The sequence below is a fragment of the Triticum urartu genome, chromosome 2A (assembly GCF_056163025.1).
Source record: "Triticum urartu cultivar PI428250 chromosome 2A, HENAU_Tu73, whole genome shotgun sequence".
NCBI classification, from domain to species: domain Eukaryota; kingdom Viridiplantae; phylum Streptophyta; class Magnoliopsida; order Poales; family Poaceae; genus Triticum; species Triticum urartu.
The window spans coordinates 64,584,125-64,607,929 of NC_141874.1; the positions used below are offsets into that span (position 1 = coordinate 64,584,125).

At 44.3% G+C, this 23,805-nt stretch overlaps 1 protein-coding gene across 1 annotated transcript; it reads left to right on the forward strand.

The window, feature by feature from the left end:
- Positions 1 to 1,567: 1,567 nt before the first annotated feature.
- On the forward strand, positions 1,568 to 5,435 carry LOC125535615 (uncharacterized). Its single transcript, XM_048698675.2, has 6 exons — positions 1,568 to 2,619; positions 2,762 to 2,941; positions 3,730 to 3,873; positions 4,050 to 4,226; positions 4,384 to 4,560; positions 5,074 to 5,435. Exons 1-6 carry the CDS (start codon positions 1,819 to 1,821, stop codon positions 5,140 to 5,142), a joined length of 1,548 nt encoding a protein of 515 aa, XP_048554632.2. The 5' UTR covers positions 1,568 to 1,818; the 3' UTR covers positions 5,143 to 5,435.
- Positions 5,436 to 23,805: the final 18,370 nt, after the last annotated feature.

The following is a 23,805-nucleotide window of genomic DNA, read 5'->3' on the forward strand; positions in this document are numbered from 1 at the left end:
CGCAATTGCGCAAGTGTTTGGCCAGGAGTATTTGAGATCTTCCAATGCCGAAGACGCCGCAAGGCTACTGGAGATGAACAAAGCTCGCGGCTTCCTAGGTATGCTTGGCTCAATAGATTGCATGCATTGGAGTTGGAAGAATTGTCCTAAGGCATGGCGTGGCCAAAAAAAAGGGTTTCACTATAATGCTTGAAGTGGTGGCCGATCAAGAGACTTGGATTTGGCATCCTTTTTTTGGAATACCTGAATCTTTGAATGACATCAACGTTGTTAATCGGTCACCACTGATGAATAAGATTGCAAATGGTGAACTGCCACCGGTATAGTTTGTAGCAAATGGCCGTACATATAACTATGGCTACTATCTTGCGGATGACATCTACCCAAAGTGGCAAACATTTGTGAAGCCGTTGAAAAAACCGGAAGGTAAGAAAAATCTTGATTTCCACAATGCTCAGGCGGCGGGTAGAAAAGATGTGAAGAGAACTTTTGGGATTTTGCAAGCCCAATTTACTATTGTGAGAGGACCGGCTAGATTTTGGGATCAAAAGATGCTTTGGTACATCATCAACGCTTTACAACATGATCATCGAGAATGAGCGTGGCCAAGATGTAGACTACTCTCACTATGAGCTCTTGGGACATCCCGTGCGAGTGCGGTGGAGGGCTGCCAGGGTGGCCCGTTTTGTTGCCTCCTATCAATGCCATTCGACGTGCCGAAACGCATGATAATCTTCAGAAGGATCTCATCGAGGAGTGGTGGGCATGAAATGACCGACAAAATGTATCATGATTTGTGCGCTTGATGTTGTATTGTTAAACTATTGTTGATTTATTTTATTTGTGTTCGATTTTTTTGGTTGTGTTTGAAGTGCATATGTTGTTTGTGCGAAAGCGCGCACGCAGCATTTTTGCAGCGTCTGCGAGAGCTACTCTCGTGCGCTAAACTTTGCAGCGGCCGCTGGAGCCAGCGCTCCGCGCCGCGCAAAAACAGACGATCGACACGTTACAAACGTTTTTTTAGCGCGCCGTTTTTAGCGCGCCGCGTGTTGGGTGGCCGCTGGAGATGCTCTGAGCATAGCACTGGCCCGCTGGCCCACTGACTGGCCGAAGTACATACCTACCTATCCGTGACTTTGATTCTGGTGTCATACCACTAAAAAATTACTTCTATTGTACTTCCTTCGTTTAGGTGTGTAAGTCATCTTACGAAAATCAAATACTTCTACGAGTACAACCCGCACCCTTACGGCGGCGACATTAGCACTTAGGTACGGTACATTAACTCTCATCTCGTTTCTTGTTTCGTGACATATCAAACAATAAGAGACGCGGGTCATGCATGATTTAAATGATTTGAGCTATCAAACACGACATGCAGTGGTTAATTCATTACATATTATGTTATTAATTAGAAAAAAAATTAAGTTTTTTTGTTTTTTCCTTCATCTTAATCACGGTGCACAACCTTATACTGCCATTACGACCAGCCGATGACTTTACACACCTACACACCTACTCCATGGAGGGAGTACCACTCTACCTCACCCACTGTCCCACTCTCGTCGCACGCCCTCGAACTCGGTGCGCAATAATGCTACGGCGGCATCTTCCTCCCGTCCCAACCGTGCGGTGGCTTCCAAACGCCGCCTCCGTCACCGCTTCGCCGTCGCCATCACCCGAAACTAACAAGCCACCAGCCACCCCCCACCCCGCACATGCACTCGTCTGCTCCCACTTCGCCTCCTCGCTCTCACACACCCCACTCTGTCTCCACTCCAGCCCACGCCCCCAGCCATCCTTAACCACCGCTCTTCCATGGCGGCCGCCGACGACGATGGCCAGATCGACGACGACGAGTTCTACGAGTACAACCCGCACCCTTACGGCGGCGGCTACGACATCGCCGCCACCTACGGCGCACCCCTCCCGCCCTCCACCTCCACGTGCTACCCCGTCTCCTCCCCCGCCGGCGCCCCCGCGCGCCCATCTCCGCGGCCGCCCGCGCCCGCGCCTGTTCCTGCTCCCGCCACGCCGCAGCCGGCACCAGCTTCGCCCGCGAAGCCTCGGCCGGCCCCATCGCCAGAGCCGGCGAGGACACCGCCCTTTTCGCCGGTTGCGGTGCCGGTGCCGGTCGCGGAGCCGTTCTACTGGCCCAAGCCGCACGACTACGGGGACGCGCCGCGGTGGCCGCCCGTGTACCCCACGCCGGAGGTGTTCCGGCGCTGGCCGTACCTGGCGGCGGGGTCGCATTGCTGCCACTCGCGGGGCGGGCCGCGCGACTACTGGAGGCAGTGCATGCGCGGGCTGGACTTCCTCTTCGGCCACGCCGACGGGTACGGGGAGCGGCGGATCGGGACCGACTGCCACGGGGTCCCCGTGTACGCCAACAAAAAGGGGGGAGTGGAGGACGCCGTGGTCGTGGAGGTGCCGCCGCCGACAATCGGGAATGTGCAGTGGCACGACGCCGGCGAGGTGCCGGCAACTGGGAATGCGCAGTGGCACGGCCACGGCGAGGTGCCGGCCATTGGGAATGTGCAGTGGCACGACCACGGCGAGGTGCCGGCGATTGGGAATGTGCAGTGGCACGACGCCGGCGAGGCGCACGAGCAGAGCAATGTGAGGAAATACACCGCATCATTCTTCAGTATATCATGCTTTAGTTTACTCTTGGCATACTACTATAATGTTTCAGTATATATCTTCCTCTGTCAGTATTATATATTGACCGATTCCTTCATTGTTTTGTACTCGGAGACAGTGGCTATCTTCGTACAACAATGCAAAAGAGGATACGTATGCATACGCCCATTCTACGTATGGCTCGTATGACGCGTCCTACGGACAGTCTTACAGTGTTGATGCTGTTTCGGATGAACCTACTTGGTTTCCCAATCAAAGCTACCAGGATGTTTACAGAGAGGAGGAACCTCGGTATCAGGTATTTCTCAGCTCTGAATGATCCAAGTGTGAGCCACTCAGTTAACTAGTGACCAGTTGTCATCGTGCGCATTCAGCTCAATTTATGTATAAGTGTTTTAATAACTTTGTTGTGCTGGTCAGTTTCAGTGTTGTCAGCATATTGACTTGCTCTGCCCAATGATTAATTTGACCTTTATAAAGAGCAACATTAAACTAGAAATGCAAAACGAATCAATGAGTTGTATGCCTGAAAGATGCTTCAGTAACTAGAGTAGGCAATCCAGTCCATGATTCATCACTTTCCTTTTTCAGAACATCCATGATTCGTTTACTTATTATACTTGCACCTGGACCTGTCCCTGCTTGTTATATTCACATCTAAACCCCATCTCAGTTTCACCCAAGCGTCCTGTTATGGTGCAGAGAGTACTATTTCAGCTCAACCAATATATTGCTACAATCAAAGATTTAGTGAACGGACACCCTAAAGCTGTACTATTTGTTTGTTTAACGTGGTCATATATATTGTTTGTTTAATCTTTCACTGAATGAGGTAGCCACAGGCACATCAGTGTTGTCTAACTACACATCTGCACATATATTTGCTCTGCCTGAATGACTAATCTTTTCAATGGAGGATCATTAGACAAGTCACACAAAACAAAGCAAGAAGATTTTTTATATGTTTGAGAGAGATGCTCCAGTAATAGTCTGCCCAATCTATGATTAGTTACTTATGACTTACACTCTATACTGCTTGACTGCTTGTTATCTTCACATCTAAACCCCATCTCAATTTCAATACAGGAGGTTTTGCCCAGTTATGGCATAGAAAGCACATTTTCATCTCAACCTATTTATTGTTACAATCAGCACACTGGTGAACAACCACTGCATGTTCAGGTTGAACCTCCGGAAACATTTTATTCTCACAAGTTGGAGTACCACGAGGTTTGTTAGCTTTCAATGTCATTTACTTAGCGCTTTCAGTTTTGTGTTGATACATCAGTAGTTGCTATACATCTATTTGCTTATCCAGGCTGACTACATTTGCCTCCGTGAAAATATAATATGTTTCTCTATATTCTCATAATTGCTAACTACATAATATTTTGATCCTTATATAGAATTTCTCAACATATACCAACCATATTGATAATTCGGAGATATCGACACAGTCATGTGAGATACAGCCCTATGCATATGTACCTGACAGCCCAGTTGAAGCTTATCAACCTTCTTGGTCGATGAATTTGGGATACTACCAGGACTCCGCAGAAGAGGTGACTCCTCAGTATGATAATGTAAGGTGTACTCCTGTCATATTTGAGATGCTACTGATACAACACTGATATAAGACCTGTTTGTTTATAAAACTGTCATATTGACAGATTATTGACTGATTATTCAGAGTACAGCTAATATATCTTTTCTTTGTTAACTCATTGTTTTGGCTAGCAGGATGCTTTCGGATCTGGTGAATACGGAGGCATGGCAAGCATATTCTCGTCCTCCTCCTATCCTCAGCAAGTAGAAGTTTATGAGCAATCTTACGGTGATGAGAATGTCTCCTTAGAACAAAATTTCCAGAGCAACTGGAATGCTTTTTCTGAAGATACCTCTGGAATCACTAAATCAGTAAGCATAAGAGCGTGTATTGTTATTATTATTTTTTGTCAGTGTTATAGATCAAATTGCAGTGCTGGACACTTACATTTTTCTGCGACATATTTTTCCCTGTGAACTGAATGTGCCGGCATAGGCTTATTTTCTAGCAAAGCAATCCTTATCTGCGAGAACCTGTTGTTGTAAGCAAACTCTCAGCCATATTGTCTACTGTTGCTATCGCAATTGTATCTCTTTAGGCAACTATAGAATCGTAGAATTCAGATTTTTCCCTATCCCTTTACGTGGGAGATTTTCTTTAATGTAAATAGCGTTAGTTGTTTAATAATTTTTGCTTAATTTTCTGTCTGTGACTAGCAAACAGTTAAGACAACTCGGTTTATGTCATTTTAACAATTTAACAAGTCATGTTGTTTCTTGTGCTTTGCCAGGATTTTTTTAGGTTTGCAACTGAAAAATGAGTTGTTTTGTATGGTTAATACTTGTATATGTGGAGCAAAATAGCTTACCGTATTTAACCTGCAGGTTGATGATTGCAACCATCTGAATGGCTCCTTCTGGCCCTTTGGAGAATACTCAACATATACTGTATAGTCTATAATGTTGTAATTTCAGTTTAGTATCAAAATATCATATACCCCCTCCGTCCCGAAATAACTGTTGTAATTTCACTTCAGGATCACATGTATGGACATTTTGATCTAATTTATTTGGCCAAATGTAAGTAGTAAACCGTGTCATAGGAAAAGTGTAAGTAGTAAGTTGTTTTTGCACGATATTATGTACGACCAAATATGTGTTAGTTATGCATAAAATGCAAGGTAATAACCGCATTGCTGATCCTAGTTGCATTTACTTATAAAGTTGTTGTTTTCCATTTTGTGTTATGTATTTGATCATGATATTTATACATTTTTCCTTGCAAAGACCTACTGTGCGCTGGAACCATTTACGGTAAGCCACCTTTGTGAACTCTTGAGGTTTGTAACACTATTACTTCATTTTTGTTCTCACAGGATATGTTTACTGGATATCTATTCAGATTTGAACAATATCACAAAAATGCATCGTCCAAACTTCTCCTTGCTGTTGATTTTCATTTTGTGCTATGTATCTGATCATGGTATTTATACATTTTTCCTTGCGTAAGACATACTGTGTGCTAGAACCATTAATGGTCAGCCATGCTTGTGAATAGCCTTGAATCTTAGTAAACTCTTGAGGTTTTTGACACCAACTTCACTACTTTAAGTTCTTCTCACAGGATATCTTCAGCGGATACCTATTCGGATTTGAACAATGTCACAAAAATGCCTCATCTAAACACCTCCTTGCAGTTTACTGTCGGACAACCGACCAGATTCAAGCCCGGCCTAGACCCTCTACTCGGAAGGACTTGTGGAAATCCTCAGAAACTAGTATTGCCCAACTCACCAGTATTAACACAGAAATGTTGCATCTATCCAGGCCTCAGTTTGTTTGGACTCGTTAGCTCTTGTCGTTCAGCTTCTCTCTCCTCTCATCTTGTCTCTCCGTAAACACTCTCCTCTCATCTTATCTCTCCGTAAACGCTCTCCTCTCATCTTGTCTCTCCGTAGACAGTGCTAAAAGTAGGGCTCCAGACTTGAAAGCAAAGTAGTACCACAAGCTTGAATTGGCATGAATATACAACATGTAGGCTAATTGTTGAAACTTTCTGACTGTCAAACAGTTCAATTTGCGGTGATTTTAACTTGGACTTGAGTTTCAAACCAAATGTGCTGTTTTGGATTTGCACACCGCTGAATTGTTCTACATTTGCCACCATGCCCCATCCGATCCGGAGTTTTGTTGTGTTACTACGTCCCTGTGGTCTGTTATGTAGCTGGAATCATTAGCATTGTCATGACCTTTTTGTTAAACTTCCTTATTATACGTAAGCAAACATCTCTGCGACTATAATTGTTTGTCTCCTTAAATCTGCAGGATTTGGTTGGGATGTAGCTTTCAGTACTCTGCAAACTATGGACACCCGAACATCTGAATACGATATGTAGGACATGCTGCCTATCTAGGAACTGTTTGTTCTTAACTATTGCATACGCTGAGTTTTCGGACTTATTAACATCCTTGGAAAACCTAATAATGAAGCAAGAAAAATGGGGACACCAAAGTAGGCAGCTAAATTCTGTTGTAAGACTTGCAGATGACTACGCATTTAGGGGAGCAATCAAAATGATAGGTAAGCTTTCACTTTTGGATATCTGCAAGGCCCATATAGGGTACTCAACAGAATACCTATTATGGTTAACGCTAGTTTTTTTAGGGGATTATGGTTAACACTAGTGTTTGTGGCTTACTGTTTTCTATAGGTCAAATCTTTGCAACCATTCTGGGCCTGCTGGGCCTGGCCCAGTTAGTCCTTCTACCAGCCCCCTGGATGTGATGTGAGCTTGCAAACATAAAATCAGAGTCTTCTAAAAAAACATAAAATCAGAGGAACAAACAGAAGTTCTGCTGAAGCTATAGGTATGATGGTGGGTTTGAATGCTGAAGTCTGATTTAATAATTCCTTGAAGAGTGAGTCAACTAAACCAGGAGAGAAACATCAGATGGGCTATCAGCACACCAGCACTGAATACTCCATAGGCTTGAACTTTTCATATATACAATGTTTGAGCTTATGCAGTTCATAACTGATGGCCATAAAAAAAACCTTCTGCTCTTGTACAATTTTTTAGTTGCATGAATGGCAGACGCACTCATTGGAGATAGATATATTTCTGATGCCCCTTCCTTCTTTTTCTTCTTAAATCATCATGATCCTCTAAATTAAGATTAACATGCCCAGAGAAAAAGTTGAAGTTAGGACATAGAAAAACAGAAAGATGCTTGATGGATCTCCTCCAGGGCCATGATATCCCTCGCTTTATTCCCATGCTCCCTAGCTAGTTGAACTGCCGAGGTTGGCAGACGCTGTTTGTAAACAGTTGAAAAACGAGAGTGCCTTTTGAATTACTAGTACCGCTCCTCCCTGTTTGTTTGACTCAACCTTTCCACTTTCCAACTGCCCGTAGAAAAGACTGTCAAAAAGGTCCAGTCAAATACAGCACTAGTTGTTGTTGTCATGGTCCTTTATGTTTGTAGCAGGTGCTACTACCTGTACGTGTATTATTATGCAAGTAATTGACACTGCTGGCTTTGAAGCAGTGACGCGGGGTGAAATTCTGATTGGCGGTGAAACTGAGACCTTCATGCGGTTAAAATTACCACACTTTGTTTGACCAATATCTCAGTTATAGTTACAGCAAGTTTAGCCAGCCAAAAGGGAATCTGAGTAAAGACCAAGGGATGCCAAAAGTAAGTACGATAACAATTTTATACTACTAACACATGATAATGTCCTTTCTTGAGGCGCCAAATTGCCATTTCGTTTCTATGATTGATTGGATGCTTTTTCAGTACTGTCAGTCACTCAGTCTGCCAATGGAGTGTGTATGTACCATCTGTTCTTTCACCTTTTATGATTTCATACATCTAGGGGCAACTTCTTTTTAAAATAAACATCTAGCTGGTTTCGAGATCTTATGAGTTTCAACTCTAGTCTACCCCAACTTACTCGGGACTAGAGGTCCTGTTGTTGTTGTAAACATCTACGGGCACCAAGTAAATGCCCTTTGATTCCTGTGTGTGTGTATATATACCCTATATGAGGAAAAACAATTATGAAAAAAAAATCAAATCTAGAACTTTTTTGGAATAAACTTGACATTTTGGGCACTAGTATATAAATTTTCACAATGGAAAAACCCCTGTTGACTTCTGGGTAAAAAGCAATTTTATTGTTATATACAAGTTACTATTCACACATATTTGAACTTAATTTTAGTTTTTTTTCCTTGCAGTCAACAGTTTTTTTCCTTTGTGGATTTTTTTACAAGTAAAATGGAAGGTCAACTTTGTTTTAAAAAAATCAGTCTTTCTATATTTTTTGTAATTACTATTTTTTTTGCGTATAGGGTGTATAACTGTATATACACACAGAAACCAAACGTCCATATGCAGGGCAACTGGCCCAATTCCAGACATAAAAGTGAATATGCATTTTTTTCTAACAACACACATTCTTAAATTTGGGAATATAATCGTATTTGTTTTCCTTGTACAATGATTAGACTTATCTTGTTAATCAATACTGTCATGGTGTGAGCCCAAAAATATGAACGGCGTAGGTATTATTTCTTTGCTATCGTCTTCAGCCTTGTTTGAACATGGTCTTTGTAATATAATACAGAGTAATAGTTGCATCAAGACAAGGGGGGCAGTATTAATAAGCAGATAAGGGCGCCATACGATCTGATGATTCTCTGATCAGATCCCTCCAACTAATTAATTCCTTGAGCAGTATTCAAAACAGAAGGGAGGGTCAGATTATAGTTTATACAGATCGACGTTGAACGGGAAGCAGGCTAAAAACAAATCGTTTGAGATAATACAAGTGCAAACGAGGCATGGTCACATCCACCTGAATAAATTTAATGCAGGTGTGTTACTTACCCTTCTCAGTGACGTGTGCATTTCTTAAGATTTAACCGCGTTTACTTACCACATGCGCTCTCGCTTTCGGGTGACGAGCAAACTTGTCGAGTCGATTAGGCTCGCACAGAAGAAAATCATTCAGGGAGAGAGAAACATCATGCCTCGACATCAGCTTAGGCTGTCTGATTTGCAATTTCAATAGTAGTTGACTTGATGGGCTCGATAGAAAATTTCTGGAGAGATACAGCAGCAGATTTTGTGCTTCCAGCTCCAGGAAGCTTCCCTGGAGATGCATAATGGTTTGATTGTGCACGTAGAGGACATGCACTTTTTGAATCTTTAGCAATGGGGCGACTCATTTCGTCCGCCCGCGTTTATTTGAGTCGGCGCGGACAAAAGTGGCGGCTCAACGCGTCGACCCAAACTCAAATCGTATCCGTCTGGCGTCTGCGCCGACCCATTTCCGGTCCAAAATTGCGTCTGCAATGTATCGACGCGGACGCGAAGTGGATGCGCCGCGCGTCTCCTCACCGTCCGTCGCGTCCCCATCTGGCGGCCACTCAACCGCCACCGGTCGTCTTATTTATGACGACCACCGACAGCGGGCCCATGCGTCAGCCAGTGGAAGCGTCCTTTTTTAACTACGCGTGCGGCGGGGTCGGCCTCATCCACTTCTCTCATCCACATCTGGCCCCCATCACTCCCTTTGCTTCCTCGCCGGCGACCGCAAACCCTAGCCATGGGCCTCTTCGGCAGCAGCAATGGCAAGGGCACCCCCGGCGCCTCGTCCTCCCGTGCTCCCCTTCCCCCTCCTCCTCCTCCGGCGACGACGCGTTTCCGCCCGGGTCGCCGACGCCTGCACATCCCGGTGCACCAAGCGCAGTGGAACTGGGAGTATAGGCAGCCATTGCCGTACCCCGATGTCACGCTGCCGCAGGATCCGCAGCGGATCCCGGTGCCGGCGGTTCCTCGTACCCAACGGGCGCACGACGACGAGGTGCGCAGACGCCGCGCGCAGCTCACGCCGGAGCAGCGTCGACTGCCAGAGTACGCCGCTGACTCCCCCAACTGGGAGGCGTGGTTTTCCCTCGAACACGAGGAGCAACGGCGCTCGGGTGTCGACGCCGTCCCTCTGCCGTTCCCACCGCCGCCCCCGCAGGTAGAGCCGGAGGACATGGAGGCGGAGGCAGAGTACCAAACCGCCCTCGAGGAGGCCCTGCAGCACGCGCTGCAGGCTAGCCGCCTCGATAAGGACGCGCACTGGGATGGGCTGGAGCAAGCCCTTGCCCTGTCGGCAGCGGGGGACTCTGTTCATACCCTGCTCTTCGTGCCGCCAACGCCACCGTCGCCGCTCGTCCAGCCCAAGCTGGAGCCGGAGCCGACGCGTAAGCGCTCCCCGCCTCCCCCCACTTGGCCAGAGGAGGCCTACTCGTGGACAGGTCAGTACCGCGAGTGGGTGAGCGCGCCTCCCGCCCACTTCTCCGCGACGTCGGAGGAGGAGGTGGCCCACCTAGAGCGATGGAAGGAGCACTCGCTCCGCCAGAAGCAGGCCAACGGCGAGGAGCAGATGCGCTACGACACCATGCTCCAACGCGACGCGGAGGCGCTCCGGCTCGAGGAGGAGGAGGAGCGCGCGTGGTTTGCTGTAATGCCGCCGCCCCAGCAGACGCCGGAGAAGGCTGTCCTGGCAGCGTACCAGGCGGCGTTCGGGTGGGCTGGCCCTGCTCCAGTCTTCATCGACCTCACCGATGACGGCGGCGTCGACGACAAGGGGAAGAGCAAGGCCGACGACGTCTAGGACAGCGTGCCGGGCGGCAGCAGGCGGGCGCAGATTTTTTTTAATGTTTATTAAATTTAGGTAGACTTTGGCCGGCGTTTGACCGGCCACTTCATGTTTAATTATGTTTATTTATGTTTATTTCATGTAACTTTTTTTTTTCACGACGACATATTTAGATCGGCCTCCTCGTTGGATGATCAAGTCGACCCATTTTAAAATGCGAACGCGCACGTTCGCCTGGCCGACCCGTTGGGGTTGCTCTTATTACACGACACGTAGAAATGAACTGGTATCGAGCAAGCATGTTCCGTTCTACACTAGTTGAGACTGTGAGATCTCCACGCTCCACTCCACAGTGCGGCGGTCGCGTCCCGCGATTTGCGGCTGTGTCCAGCAAGCGTCCAATTGGTACTCACATGGGGTGGGTGCCGGGTGCCGGGTTGGGGGTAGGACCGTAGGAGTGGTACTACAGTATACGTAGTATTTTGCTCCATTTCTGCTGTTTACTACTAAAGTACGAATTACGAGTGACCTCTACGAATTCATGGCCGATCAGCAGAGTTGGAGCGAACCATAACAGACAGTACGTAGACGAGTCCCATTCCAACCCCCATGCATGCATGCGGTGCATGTGCAATCTTTTTCTCGTTCCTTTGCCTCTTGGAGATGCATGGAGCTGGAGTTGGGCTGTTGGAGGCTGCAACTTGGAGTGCAACCTTGACTAACTGGGGACGTTGTTTTGTTCGATCCAGATGGGAAGAAGATGCTAGTACGATCCGTTCAATGGCGATGGATGTGCGTCCGTTCACGGGTTCGTGTAATGAGCCGCTGCCCGCTGGGTGTATGCCTTGCCGGGATGTGGCACTGTGTCCGCACGCACCGGACATTGCCAATTCCAAGTTCCATTGCCGCGCCTCTGCCTAGCTTGGCTTAGCTAGCTAGGCCACCCTACATCTATGTGGCGCCACCAGCACCATAGCCCTACGCATCTTGGACTCTTGCGGGCGGCTGGTACAGTGTACAGTGTACCGTGTACAACTGCACATGCAATGGGGTAGTACTCCTAGCCCATCGCCCCAGAACGTAGGGTGTAACGCAAATCCCTCCGCCTGCCTGCCTGCACGATTGGTTTGCACGTACTCCTCATACATGATCGCGACAGACAGGTGACAGGCCAGGTGATGTAGACGACGGGTGAATAATACTGCTACTAACTAATAAGTGAGTGCTAATGGACAAGGAAGGATCTTAAAACAAACGGCGCCATGTCGCGACGGGGGGCAGCAGGGTACCGAGGGTACCACGGCACGGCCTCGGCTACATATAGGCGCGGCAGATTAGGTTAGGCAGGGGCCTCATCACCCGTTGGTGGTTACCTACCTCTGAGACGCGGATGAATTACGCCCAACACATTCGTGCCCGGCCGATGCCCGTCGGGATCCCGTCCGGTCCGGGGCGCCATGAGTGCCTCTGTCTGTGGAGCGCCATGTGAGCCGTCGCAGGCAGGCAGAGGCTGGCATTCATGGGGCCTCCTCACGGAGGAGGACGCTGCTGTACCCTTTTAATTGTCTGGTATTCGCAGACAGAGACAGCGGCCCGTCAAGTTGGCACGCTCCCGCCACTGCTTGCCCAGTGGTAGTGCCAGTCTACGTACCGATCTGCGCAACGGGAGACACACCTAATACGTACAACGTATGCATACGCACGTAGTATACGTATCTCAAGGAGTTGAGCTCCTACGGTTTGTCTGGATAGAAATTTGCAGTCAGTCAACACGTAGATAACAATATACGTATCAGCCGGTTGTGGATGTGGTGAGATCCAGCCAGCCAGCCAGCCCAGTGGTACTGGCTGTGGCAATTACTTTAGTCTGATGATTGCCATCTGACTGTGCGAGGACAGGCGCTGACACAGGGCACATGGTGCTGAATCAGCGCGACCGAGACCGCGCCCGCCATGTTGTGGCTGTCCGTCCCTTCCGTTGGATGGGCCGTGCCTACAGCAGCGCACGCTAGGCCGGGGCCGCGGGGCCCGCCGCTTTCGGGCCGGGTCCGTTGGCGAGACGAGGCCTGCTCCTTCTGTTTCGGCCGGAGGAGAGGAAAGGCGGGCGGGCGGCTTTCCCGTTTGACGCCGTGCAAGGCCGAAAACGACAGTGGAATGCCCGCGCGCGCCTGCGTTCGTTTTCCCCTTGGACCCGGTTCGCGCCCTCGCATCATCCGTGGTACTAGGCCGGGTGTGCGGTTCGGGGACTCAATCAGGGCGCCGCGCATGTGCGCCGCCGGCAGCGCGCTCGTGCTCCTGCTCTGCTGCCTTGCCTGGGTGAGTGATACTACTCTGGAGCCGATCGGACCTCCATGAAATCAGCTTATGATTTTTCTTCCAGACGAGACCCTGCTAATGCAAACATGCAATACTGCCCTTTTCTAGTGCCTCGTTGTATTAACCGACAAAAAGAGAAAAGGGAATCAGGGCAATAATAAGCGAAAGAAGTTGTAACAAACCCTTGAAATCGCCTAACATGACCCGCAAACGGCACCTGGTTGACCTGTCTAACCGTACGCATACTTGACAGCCATTGCTTGCAAACATTGCCACCCCTTTTAATCTGTTCATTTTCAATCATGGCAATATAACATAATATAACATAAATATAACATAATATCATAAATAATAAAAATTACATCTAGATCCATGGACCACCTAGCGACGACTACTAGCACTGAAGCGAGTCGAATGCGCGCTGCCGTCATAGCCCCTCTCCTTGAAGCCATAATTCCGGCTTCACCATGGACAACCGCCGTCGAATCTATACCCACAAGATAGCCCAATGAAGCTCAAGTCGACCGAGGACCTAATAGTTGACAACTCACGCTAAAGACTATGCAAGTCCGATTCTTAAGGCAGGCATTGAATTAGAAATATGCAATATTTGTGCTAAAGACGATTAACGCAACCGGACCGGGCCTTTCGTGTCATCGTCATCACCTGGACAACGTTGTGTTAGCTTCAACTTCACCTAGACAACCACATAATCATAATTTTATGATGTGCTTGGGTTAGGTTTTCCTTTTGAAAAGAATCCAAGAAAACCGGTACAAGTTACATCTATCATGTGGCAAATTTTCAACTCAAATTTCATTCACAAACGGAGAAACAAAAATGAAGAGTCATGAATAGTGTCTAAACATACTTTTTGCGGCAAAATCTAATTTGGTACTTCCTCTGTAAACTAAAAAAAAGACTACTTCAGTGACCTAAAACGTCTTATATTAGTTTACAGAGGGAGTACTATTCAAAGCTACACTTATCTAGTTTTAATGTTTCTCAATTTGCAGATAGAATAGTAACAGAACCAAAAGTGCCAAAAATAAACATTTTCACATTTGATAATTTGGTACAATCAAAGAGAATATATGCCGAGGGATACCGTGACTTGGGATACTACCGTGCATCAATGCCAGCGAGTCATGGTAACTCAACTAAAAAGTAAAATTAAAATTAAATGAGTGAACTGGCACAAATACAACGTTTTCCTTTTCTATTGCCTCATTGTACTACTTCTGTTCCAAAAAAAATTGAAATCCTAGGTTTCCTCCAGGTCAAACTTTTTTAGTTTGAGCATGTATATAAAAACATATATTACTACCTACAACATCAAATATATATATATAATCTGATAACATATTCTATGATGAATCTAATGAAACAAATTTGGTCTTGAATATGTTGGTATAGTTTTCAATAGATTTGGTCAACTTAAAGAAGTAGAGCATGGCAACAACAAAATAGAGCATGGAGACCCGAAGACACGTGGGAGAGCAGACAACAAAAACCTCGTCGTGATCCAAACACTGGTCACCACCAAAACGCAATAAAAAGTGCAAAGAAAATAACCTGTTTAAACCTAGTAAATAATTTGGTAGAATCAAAGAAAATTTATCGGGTGGTACACTGACTTGGAACGTTACCATGCGTGAATGCTACCAAGTCATGGTAACAATGCAAAAATGAAAAAGAAACCAAATGAGTGAACCGGAACAAATATGTCACGACGTCACAAACAAATAGTTAAAAGAGTGAATTTTATCTTTAAGAAATGTATTTAATGTTATGAATTTTTTAGTCCATAATCAATCCCCATCGAGTATAAAAAAGACAAATTCAACCATGAGTAGTAGTTGATTGTTTCATCATGGTAGGTTTTGAAGGCATTTCTCATAGTTGAATAGATGTTTATTTTAGATAAGTTAATATATCTTGTGTCAATACGTAGCCTATTTTTGGCATGGTTTCTAAAACGTCTAAATAAGAAAAAACACATTTGTAGAGTGTCATGCAATCTTCAATACTACGTGATTGCATGAATATTTGTTGTGCATTAGAAACACGTATGATTCTTCACAAGAGGTTAGAGTGAATGAAAATTTTCCATTGAAATATAATGAAAATGTAGCATAACATTTCTATGGGATGCAATCCTACGACTCAAACAATCCATGTAGCAAAATATTCTATGAATTATAATCCTATAAAAATCAGAAAATATTTGAACCAAAGGACTTCAATTTCTTGATTTGGTCACGTGTTTTCGTTGTGCCACCTGGACTTGAGAGCACGATATATGTTTTTTACAATGTGAAGAGAACGGAATCACTGTGGCACATAAACCGAGAAGCATATCCATTGGCACTTTTAGATACACCCTTGGTGTGTGTGCCTAACATTTTACTTCCCTGCTTTCAGCGCAACATTTTTGAGGGAGACGTTGTTTCCCCAAGGGACGAAAACCATCTTGTCACTTGATGGCGAGGTCAAGCAAACCATGCGACCATACAAACTGATTTGGTTGCAATAAAGAGTAGTTGAAGCATTTTTAGAGCATGAAAAGTTCATAGGAATTTCACAAAAAATGGATCTAAGGGTTTGAAGCGAGCTTAGGTTTTCCTTTTGAAAAGAACCAGGAAAAATTGGTACCTACTACATGCATCTATCATGTTGCTAATTTTCAACTCCAAATTTCATTCACAAACCGAGAAAAAATGAATACTGTCTAAACTTTTCACAACAAAATCTAAGTTGACATTTCCTATTCATATCTGAATTTAACTCTGTAATGTTTGTCACTTTGGAGATAGAATTGTAACACGACCAAAAGTGCCAAATAGCAACATTTTTGCATTTGATAACTCGGTAAAATAAAATAGAATATATATCGAGTACTATCATGACTTGGGATGCTACCGTGCAACAATGGTAACAAGTCATGGTAACTCAGCCAAAAAATTAAAATCAAAATTAATTGAGTGAACTAATACAAGTACATCAACGCCGTCACAAAATATGAACTCCAAATACAACCATGATTTAGCAAAAATAGTGAAAGTAGTGAATTTATACAAATTACTTCTTAAATATTACTCCCTCTGTAAAGGAATATAAGAGTGTTTAGATCACTATAAATAATGATCTAAACACTCTCATATTTCTTTATAGAGGGATTACCAAATTTTAGCTCCAAACTCAATTAACACACCGTGAAAAGGAAAAGGAAATTCACCTGTCAATAGTAGTTGGGAATTCTATCCGTGGTAGGATTTGAAGGTATTTTTCACGTTTGAATTTATGTTTACTTTAGATCTGTTAACATGTCTTGTGTCAATACACCCAGCATCTTGATTTGCCTTACAAATTGGCACTCCAGAAACACGAAAATATAAACTGAGAGGCATAGCCGATGAGAACTTTTAGATATACCCTTGTGAGTGTGTCGTGCATTTTACTTTCCTGGTTTCGTGCAACAGTTTTGAGCGAGAAGCTGTCTCCCCATGGGACGATATCCATCTTGCCACTTGATGGCGAGCTCAAGCAAACCATGTGGGGTTCGGGCTATAAATTGGTTTTGTTGCAACAAAGAACAGTTGAAGCATCTTATACAACACACAAATTTTGTAAGAATTTCACACCAAAGTGTTTGCAAGGAAACTCGGGCGTAATAGATAGGAGCGAGCACCGCTCAGCATGAGTTTAGCTACCCTTTTTTCACGGTCGTGTTTAGCTATCTCAAAAACAATCAACAACAGAGATAGGAGTGAGCTTACTCAAATTTTGCTTGCTTGTGCCAAATTAAAGGAGTATCCAGACCAGAGCACATCAGGTTTCATGGAACAATAGTAGGGGCGTACAGTCATACAGTATGCCTAGCTGGTAGCGTAGGGCTGTCGTCAATGATTGATGCGCATATCACGGCTAAATAGCGCAAGCTGGGAACCAGCTGATTAAGCATGACCACGAGGCCCCTCAAATAATAGTCTAGGATCCTGCTTACTATATATCATTGCATGCTGACAAAATTGACAAGACATCGGCCATGCCCTAGTGAACCCAAGTGTTGTACACTTGTACGTACCACTAAATTTTTGGATCGTAAAGTCACTACCAGCAGCTACTATGTCTAATCCTTTCCGCCAAAAATGTGGAGGCAATTATAATAGCCACTGACTGATTAGGAACGTACGTACGTAAGGTCATTATCGAAGCCGGTTAAACAAAGATACTTGTCGTACGTATGGGATTAGCGGTGATGGAGAGAGTGTACCGGCGTTTCGTTGTTTAATCACTCGCTCGTGATCTGGTTGGCAGGCGGCAACAAATACACTCTACGTGTGTACTCATGCCTGCCATAATAACGCCAATTAATGCATCTGCAGAATGTTTCGGCTTTGTCTAATCTAATCCAATAACGAAGGAAAAGGAGGCCGGGCGGCATGTACGGTGGCTTTCTTATTCGACGAGTCGTACCGTGGCTTTGCTCGGTGGTTATGGTCGTCAAGCACTCGATTTAGCTCCGTGTTGCTGATGATGATGGCTTCGATTAAGGCCGCGGGGAAGATGAGGTTTAGGCATGTCCTCGCCTTGCCCGGTAGAGATGAACAAACACACATGCCTCAACAGGTTTGTACCGGTGGTGCTTAAATGAGGTGATGAATGGGTCGTCAAGGACGGTGTCTCGCGCCGAGAGACCGTCCAGTTAATGAGCAGACAGAGTTAATAGCATCCCGGCCGTACGTTTACTCGGAGCTGGCTTGTTGCATGTGCATGGCTTTCATCTCATTTTTGAAAAAGTGGAGTGTACCACCCTACTTGTTTGCCGGGTTGATTACACTTGCAAGTTGCCAAGATGGAATTAAGGTGTTTTGGTCGGTTTGCACGCATGCTGCCGGCCCATGCTAAGCTTACCTGCCATGCATGGCATGCAAACATGCCACAGGGCAGCAGCTGATCTGTGTGATTGTGAGAGATGGTCCATGCAAGACCGGAAACCCCCAAGGCAACCAAAAATCAAACAAATCAAACCTTGCCTCGTTGCACGTTTGGACAACGACGATCCATGGACCAGCAACTCTCGTGGTAGTCCACACGGCTTGTCACACTGTCGTCTTTAGATGTGACGGTCCCGTGAGCCAACAACCGGCACTCCTGGCGGGTGACTCCATGTTTAACACGAAGAGCTAAGGTTATGCCAACAAGTAGTGGTTCTAGGACTGGTGCAGTAGTTCACAGACTAGACTTTCATCCCACTTTATAAATGAAACACCATAGCTTATACCGTAGTTGTAGTTGACATATGAGTTTTTATCCTAGTCGTTAATCATCATGGCGGTTGCAGCCCTAATTCAGGATTGCTATTCGCCGGGTCACAAGCGTCGGGTGATGATCACTTGATCGCCATGTTTTCCGACTACTTTCTGCTAAATCAATGAAGCCGGTGTTTAAGCCGGGTCTTTCAAAAAACAAGCGTCGGGTGATGATGATGGCGCTTATAGGCAGTGTCAATGAACGGCGCTCTTAATCGGCGTGTTTTCAGTTTAGGTCAGTTTGGGTTGCGGGCATGTGTTTTTATATTAGAATGTTATAATCTTAATCTTCATCTTTATAAAAAAAATCTCGATCTTCATCCGAATTTTGTCAAATTTACTATACAACATCAACCTCCTTGATGAATGAAACGATTCAGATGATTTGAAAGATTTGGGCACCTCCAAAAGCTAAGTTCTTTGACTTGGTTGGCTATCCAATATAGAATTTGGCCCGTCGATAGGCTTGCCAAATGAAGGTGGCCAAATTGTGGTATTTGTCCACTTTGCATGAGGGTGCAAGAAAGTGGGCCACCTCTCTTCTTCAAATGCCGCCACACCATAAGGCTTTGGAACTCGGTCATTGCGAAATTCTGCCTTCAGCACTGGACACTTCTTCGTGGTATTTGGAAGGCTCTGTCAAGGGATGGGGGCAAGTAGAACCGGCGCCAAAACGCCCTCTAGAAAAACTATGGCCTCACTCACAATGTTTGTCACATGGACCATTTGGAATGAAAAGAATGCTCGGGTGTTCCGTCACAAGAGTGCTCTACTGCCAATATTGCTCAACTCCATCATTAGTGAGGCGACCTTTGGTCACTGCCAGAGCAAAGAAATTAGGGTCAATTTTTTTGCAAAAATAATGGCCATGCCGTGTAAGGGGTTCGTCAGTAACAAACTCTTCTCTCCGCTTAATTAATAGATGAGGCAGATATTTTGCCTCTGTTTCGAAAAGAAAAATTAATGAAACGAGGCAAACCCTTTCTATATCTCGAAAAGAATAATTAAAGCAGAGAAAATAAAATAAACGAAAAAGATAAATTGAGCCTTGAATAGTGACAGTATTGTTCAGCAGTAGCCCTACTATACAGTCGACCAAAATATCCATCACCCTTAACAACCCCAATCTCGCCAAATTAATTATGCAGAAACGAAGGGGAGATACCGAACTAACCACGACCGAATTGGATTCCAGCAATCACTAAACTGAGCAAGCGTACGTAGACTCTAGTACAAGTCGCTGTCCCTTTGACAGCAACCTGACTAAATTAGGCGTGCATGTCTCCATCGATTGTCTCTTCTGCCTAATCCATCTAAAATCTCCCCAACCAATTAGCTCTTTTGCTAACAATACTTAATGATCCTGATTAGGTGCTGCCAAACAGGAGCATCATTGAGGTAATTAGTAAGTTGCAACTGCGTGGTACTAGGAGAGTTGTCGCTATCGATCGAGCTAACAAAAAATTAGTATCGTTAACAGCGACAGGTTCCCAGTGGGCCCGACCATCGGCTCTAACATGCTCATTCTCTTGTTCCAAAAATAAGCACAAAAGGAGGAATCGGAATCGAGCATCTGCATGTATCGACCGTTGGATTTGTTTGAACCGCCCGTTAGGACTTTGGGTCGATATGTATGTCACGGAGGAGACAGAAGGATCGTTGGGTGCCTCAATGAGGTTCCATAGAATAAAATTGCTGCATCAATCAAGCTCATAAAACTTTTGTAAGCGTCTAAAGTTGCACATCACTCAGCTTAGGAGCAGTGGGTGGAGCTACAACGTCGGTTTGCCCTTTTTGTAGGGTTTGATTCATCTCCGGCGGCGCCATAGAGTCCACCGGGGGGGGGGGGGGGGGGGGACAAGTCGAGTGATTAGTCTCCCGTGATCCTCTAACTAGTGAGGGTGAGTGCGGACAACGCGGAAAATCGAGGCCGTGCTAAGGGCATCTCCAACGCTGACCCACAAATTTGCTCCGGCATCTTCCCGCGGACAGGGGGGGGGGGAGCAGTTCACAAACACTGATGCGGGAGCTGACCATCCAACGCTGCCGACATACATTTCAACCATTGTTTGAACTGACCGGACGGAATTCATGCAAACGCGGCTGATTTCATATAAACCGACTAGCACTGGGCACTAAGTTAATAGGTTAGTTTCAAAAAATAATATATAATTGCTTGTAATTGCATATAAAACATTCAAGATTGATATTATAATAGCATGAAACAATAAAAAATTATAAATACATTGGAGACGTATCAAGCATCCCCAAGCTTAATTTCTGCTCATCCTCGAGTAGGTAAATGATAAAAACAATTTTTTTATGTGGAATGTTATCTATCATATTAATCATATAATCTTTTCTTTCGTGCCATGAATATTTGGACTTGAGTGATTCAAAGCCATAGTCTATAGTTTGACATGAAGATATAGATACTCAAGCATACTAACAAGCAACCATGTCTTTTAAAATATCAACGCTAAAAAAAGTTATCTCTAGCCCATCATGTTCAGTCATTGATTCATTCATGAAACATACTCAATATTAACTACACCCAATGCACAAGTATGAAAATAGTGCTCTCCAGTTGGTGCTTTATAAAAGAAGACGGAGACTTGAAATATATTCTTTTGCATAAAATTAAAATAGATAGGCCCTTCACAGAGAGAAGCAGAGGTTTGCAGAGGTGCCAGAGCTCAAAGTTTAAACACAGATAAAATTATTTTTGAGAAAGGCATGCTTTTACTATCAACGTCACAACGGAAAGTTTCCAATATCTCCCATGCTAGCCACATTATAGGCGGTTCCCAAACAGATAATAAAGTTTATTTCCTTTCCACCAATATTTCACAATTCATGGCTAGCCGTATCCACGGGTGCCTTTCAAACTTTCAAATTTTCAATTATTATTATTATTATTATTAGTATTATTATTATTATTATTTCGGGACCGGGCATCCCTATTACTGGCCATTTTCTCGTGCAATGACAAGTGGATAAACACTCATCTTGAGAATAACCAATCTAGCATGAAAGATATTGACCATCCCTTGTCGCTTCATGAGCGGTACGGCATACAAAATGATTTTTTTAATAACTAGAGTTGGCACATGCAAATTTACTCGGAGCAGCATGTAAATACCGCATATAGGTAGGTATAGTGGACTCATTTGGCACAACTTTGGGTTTAAGAAATTTTATGCACAAGTAGTATTCCCCTTTAATACAAATGAAGGCTAACAAATGAATTGAGAAGCAACCAACCAGAAAACAAAAACAGTCATAAACATGCATTGAGAATAACTAACACTGAATAATGCATCATAAGTAGGATGTAACTTCGTTGCATAACTATTGACTTTACGTGCATGCATAGGGAATCACAAACCTTAACATCAATATTCTTTCTAAACCACAGTTACTCACTAGCATAATTCACATGTTATCATATCCATACTGCAAAACTATTGCAAGGAATCAAACTTATCACATCCAATGATCTACATGAAAGTTTTTATTATATTCTTCTTGAATATTCATCACATTGGGACCAAATACATATCTTGTGCAAATTGCCACTACTATTATCAAGTCTCAAAAATATATAAGTGAAGTATGAGATTTCATCTATTTCTTCAAAATACAAGCACCGCCGTGCTCAAAAAGATATAAGTAAAGCACTCACTGGCACGCGTCGGTCCTATACAAACGGTTTTTAACCCCTTTCCGTAACGGCATTTGAAACCGTCACCTAGTGAGTGTGGGTGATAGGGGCGTCCTTCTCACACGACCCAGAAACCGTCGGGGATATGCCCTCCTGGCACACACGCTCGGCAAAATGAGGTCGTGTGCAACCGGCGAGCGCTCAAATACGGAAATACGTACAGTAAAGCTAAAAGAATACAATTATACGGTAAAATTGTTTCCAGTCGTAAGTACATCGCACACAGTGAGTCCCCGCTAAACATTTCCGTTCGTATGTACATCCCACACAGTTGCTCCAAGGAAAACGTTTTCGTTCAGAGGTATATCACACATAATTTTTCCCGTTAATTCATTTGCGTTATTGAATGTATCACACACGGTCCATAGAAAAAACTGTGTGGCAAAGACTGTCCATCACACATAATTTTTATGTGGTAAACATTTATGCAAGGTGGCCTAACGCAAATAGTTTTCAAGAGAAAGTCGTGCGATTGTTCATTGATCCAACACGGTTTATTCCTAAAAACTGTGTGCGTTACCTGAGGTCATCGTCCACGGTATTTTTTCAACAACCGTTTGCAATAGCAAACCAATTAGCAGGCTAATTTGCCATTAGCAGGCCCTATTATTAATAATCCATTTATTAATCTAATTGGCATTCATATTAAGCACATAATATATTTCATTTCCATATTAAGGAGGCAGAATTTCATAATTAAAATACATCAAAGTACAACATGATATAGCTTCAGCACTCAGCTACCCCATTACGCAACTGCACCAGCACCAAGTTTCACATGCAACATATAGAACCTTTCGAAATTAGCATCATAGACGGTATATAGACAGATGCATCTCATCTGAAAAACTACTGAAGCGGAAGGCGAATATTGAGCCTTCATTCATGTTGAAGGTCTTTGCAACTTTAGGCTAGTGCCTGTGGATGATTGACCATCCGTCCTTCGTCCTCTTCAGGAACACTTCGTTGAACCGTGGGTGTTGTATGAAAACCTTCCTCGCCTCCTGACCATAGATGTGGGTTGAGAGGTAATCATCAGTGAACTGATTTGGAAAAGCCTGAAAATAAGGATGTGCATAAATATCTTCTCTATATTGGAAATGGGGCAAAGGAATAAAAAAAGGCAAGGTATAATAGTTAGTACCATCTTGTAGTGAACTGATGTCTTCTTCATTGTGCAGACAAAGATCTTGTTGTTTTTATCGCTAATTTCTTTATCCTAACAATCTTTCTGAGTTTCTTGATTTGATTGATATTCATGGACAACTCATTTCCTCATCTGCAAAAAGGGTCGAACGGTGGGTCAAAACATCTGACAGTAGGACCTACATGTGCAAGTACAAATTGTTCAAAACTAAAATATTAGAATGGTTCCTGCAATTGCACAATAATGTGCTATTAGACAACGGATCATACACGTGCTAACCTTGATTGTAAACCTCAGTGCTTCCCATTGTTTCCCCGCAACACTTATAAGGTAGTTAGTCATCAGGCTAAGTAAGGGTTTGCATGCTATCAGTAAAATATATTGATGAAAAATAAGCACATTGCTGATTCATCAGATTAATTCAAGCCACATGGAAAACCCATTTATCCAAACC

What these genes read in the sequence shown, in the direction of transcription:
- LOC125535615 (XM_048698675.2), top strand. Translation starts at nt 1,819, where the DNA reads ATGGCGGCCGCCGACGACGATGGCCAGATCGACGACGACGAGTTCTAC. An exon ending in ACAAGTTGGAGTACCACGAG is followed by an intron (nt 3,874 to 4,049) that starts GTTTGTTAGCTT and finishes ATCCTTATATAG; the next exon opens with AATTTCTCAACATATACCAA. An exon ending in TGACTCCTCAGTATGATAAT is followed by an intron (nt 4,227 to 4,383) that starts GTAAGGTGTACT and finishes TTTGGCTAGCAG; the next exon opens with GATGCTTTCGGATCTGGTGA.